Source organism: Sinocyclocheilus anshuiensis, unplaced genomic scaffold (assembly GCF_001515605.1).
Source record: "Sinocyclocheilus anshuiensis isolate Anshui unplaced genomic scaffold, SAMN03320099.WGS_v1.1 scaffold44, whole genome shotgun sequence".
Lineage (NCBI taxonomy): Eukaryota > Metazoa > Chordata > Actinopteri > Cypriniformes > Cyprinidae > Sinocyclocheilus > Sinocyclocheilus anshuiensis.
The window spans coordinates 1605425-1609318 of record NW_015555746.1 but is presented as its reverse complement, the minus strand read 5'-3'; the positions used below and the strand labels follow the sequence as shown (position 1 = coordinate 1609318).

The 3894-nt window shown below is 33.5% G+C and overlaps 1 protein-coding gene across 1 annotated transcript in view; it reads right to left on the bottom strand.

Moving 5' to 3' along the window:
- Window positions 1-3894, bottom strand: part of scn8ab (sodium channel, voltage gated, type VIII, alpha subunit b) — a 65853-nt gene that overhangs the window by 14136 nt on the left and 47823 nt on the right. The window contains exons 18-20 of the mRNA XM_016467115.1: window positions 2829-2946; window positions 2335-2489; window positions 563-736 (exon numbers count right to left, since the gene is read on the bottom strand). Of these exons, the coding sequence (XP_016322601.1) occupies window positions 563-736; window positions 2335-2489; window positions 2829-2946 (447 nt within the window). The remainder of the gene's footprint in view (window positions 1-562; window positions 737-2334; window positions 2490-2828; window positions 2947-3894) is intronic.

The following is a 3894-nucleotide window of genomic DNA, read 5'->3' as shown; positions in this document are numbered from 1 at the left end:
AAAAAAAAAAACACACACAAACTTCCCGCTGCCCTGCATCTTGCTCTCTCATTTGCTGTAGGTCATCACCGATGTATGTTTCAGTCAGAACTAATTTCACACAGCATGATTTTGAATTGCCGACAGCTCCAGATATTTAGCATGCCAAATATTTCACGGGCGTCGGCAATGCATCGGCGATTCTCTCTGATCGCGTCTTTGATAATTCACCCTGCGTGATTGTCACTCACGTGAACGAGCACCAATTTGCTTCCGATTGTGGGCATTTGTCAGCGATTTCGCAAAACCTGTCTGCAAGTGAAAATCAGGGCTAAAAATGTGCAGTGTGAACTCGGCATAAAGACAAAGACCACTGACCTCAGAGCAGACCACGAGGACCAAAAGGAAAAGAATAGAAAAACATGTTTGTTTGTATTGGGAATATAATTAATCGCCAAAAGGACTGACAGTGCACCATGAAATACTCAAAACTACTGCATATATCTGCAGAATAATCCATCTGATGTGAGGCAGTGCAAGGGATAACAGCTGTGATTTATAGATATTAGTGTAAGTTACTTACATCCACAATGAAGAAGTCCAGCCAGCACCATGCATTGGTGAAGTATTTGACAAAGCCGTAGGCTACCCATTTCAGCAACATTTCCAGGATGAAGATGTATGTGAAGACTCTGTCTGCATATTCTAGAATGATCTGGATGGTTTTCCTCTGTTCAATGTATACATCCTCAAATGCCTTAGAAACAAAACAGAGAAAGGGATTTTCTTTTACATTTAATTAGCAGTGTTTCTGAATGTTCAATTTATCTCACTAATCTTTGTAAGAGTAATGCACATGAAAACATTTTAAATTTACATTGCTAAAAAAAATGTCAATTATGGTAATTAAATCTTGATGCCTGTTTGTTAAAACTTATTTTCAAAAATAGTTGTGTTTGATCAAATGTTTAAGATTTATCAACTGCTTCTTTCCCCACAATCATTCTTCACTTTCAGTACCAGACATCACCAAAGTGTGGCACTGCAACCCCACTTACATTAGCTCACTCTTTCACTTTAGTGGTAGTTTGGGCAAGATCCCTAACAGGAGCTGTGAGAGAGGCAGCAGAATCGTCTGCATGTGGGGCCATTTCTACAGCATTTGGCTACAGTCCCTAACAGCAGACATGAGATACTGCAGCCCCAAGACAGACTGCTGAGGTGCAGGGGCCGGTACAGTGCAATATAGTGATAGCCATTAGCTACTTACATAGATCATATACCACACAGTATGCTTTGTAGCCTCAATCACATTAAAATCTACCTGCACTAGCATTATATCGTATTAGTTTCCCACATATACATTGTGAAAGGCTGAGATATCTACACCGTGCCCATATATCTTCCAATCCTATTTCAGAATCTTTATCTCAGTCTTTAATTCTTTCAGCTTCTGCAAATCTTTTTCACTGATGTTGCCATAAGAGGTTATTAATTGGCATGGACATTTTTCAGGTCTCCACTCTTTATCTAATTTATAGCAAATTAAATAACTGATAACTGAAAGCATCGCTTTCAAAGATTTGGGTATAAACTAAAAGCCCGGAACTCTTTCAAATGTATTTTTTTCAACAATGGTAAGGGGCAAAAACAAGCTGAACCTTATATATATGTTGAATATGTTAACCTCAGAAGATCAAACTAAACATTGCATGAATTGCAATGATCATGTTCCATGAAGATATTTTGTAAATTTCCTACCGTAAATATATCAAAACTTAATTTTTGATTAGTAATATTCATTGCTAAGAACTTTAAATTATAACTTTAAAAATTTTTTTTGATTTTGTTGTGCCCTCAGATTCCAGATTTTCAAATAGGTGTATCTCAGCCAAATATTGTTCCATCCTAACAAACCATACATCAATGGAAAGCTTATTTATTCAGATCATGTATAAATCTCAATTTCAAAAATTGACCCTTATGACTGGTTTTGTGGTCCAGGGTCACATATTTAGCCTAAATTAAGCTGCCACTCAGAAGGGGCTAGCAAGTTTGGGACCAAATGTTGGTTTCTGGTTATCAATAAATATTGCCAATAAAATAAAGTAAGTAAGTAAGTATGTGTGTATATATATGTATGTATTTATTTATTTGATCTTTAAAAAGATGGAATATGTGCTTCAAACGCTGTGCAAAAATGAATGGAACATCAAAGTGTACTGCATCCGTGGAATGTGGTTTACATTCCACGTGCTTTAATTGGCACTTAGAGAGAATATTAGCAATTAATATCAGCTTCTACTTTATTTTTTTTGGAAACGGTATCTTGTGTGTGCATGTGTGTGACCTCACCAGAGCTCCAGAGCTGAGCAGAATCATGAAAATGATGAGTGTCTCAAACCAGTTGTGTTCAACGATGAGGTAGCAAGTTTTCCTCAGGAACCACCAGTGCTTTCCCCAGCCCTCGGTGATAGGCACGTCACAGCATTTGTACCGTGCCACACAGGCTGAAAAACATATTACACATCTACTGAATACACATTTACATCAAATCAACACTCACAATGTATGCTTTATTGCCTAAAGCTAAAACAAATTTACTGCTTTACCAATGAAACTTCAATGTGCAATACAGTATATACTAGGGCTGTCAATTTAATTTTGAATTTGTAATTTTTCTCAGCTGATATGTATATATTTGATTAATTTGATTGATTTTAATTAATTCAAACAATTACTTTAATTGACAGATTATATCATAGATGAAGTATCACAGATATATAATATTAAAGTTAGATTTATATCAAGAACATTCACTTTCAAACAAATATGCATGCATTTCTCACCATCAGTCCAGCAGGCCTCTGGGTCTAAGTACTCCTCCACGACCTCCACTACAGCCATCTCCTCCTCATCAGGCTTTATGTCGATAGTGCTGCCCTCTGAAGAGCTGGTGTCATCCAGCTAAAGGAAAAAAACACATAGATGTATCAATGTACATTTTATTTATTGTGATGCATTCTTCTACTTTTATTTTATCAGTTTATTTCAACAAGAGCTTCCCAAAAAATACAGATGGTCTCAAAACAAGGTCAACACAAGGTGATCCTGAATCCAACTCTCCAATCACTGCTTTCTCCAGTGAAAACCTTCTGCTGTTGTTAGTCCACAGAAATCGCTGAATGCAAGATACAATATAAATTGATACCAGAACATGAGTAACAGTGAGTTAAAATTTTAAGCCACTAGTAAGTTATAAACTGAGGCCAGATGTGTCCTAGCACTAACCTTCAATGTTCTTCTGGGTGGTCTAGCTTAATTAGCATTCACTCTACCCAAGACACAATTAACCTTGACTCAACACTAACTGAATTAACAAGGTTAAAAACTATCATCTACATATGCAAATCAGACAGTGATTAATTACTTTTCGCTGTATTTTATGCAAATCAGGTGTTGGGTATTGATTTAAATTTTGTTACATATTATGGAACATCACATCTGTATTTATGTCTAGCCAACAACTGAAAAATGCTTAGACAAAATCTGCAACATATATTTGTTAACATCATTAACATCTATTATAATCTAATAAAGATAATATTAATTGTTATAATAATAATAATAATTTTGATTATTATTTGAAAATAAATACACAATAATCTAAAATGTATTAAATTATGATGTGTGTGTATAATATAATATAATATAATATAATATAATATAATATAATATAATATAATATAATATAATATAATATAATATAATATAATATAATATAATATAATATAATATAATATAATATAATATAATATAATATAATATAATATAATATAATATAATATAATATAATATAATATAATATAATATAATATAATATAATATAATATAATATAATATAATATAATATAA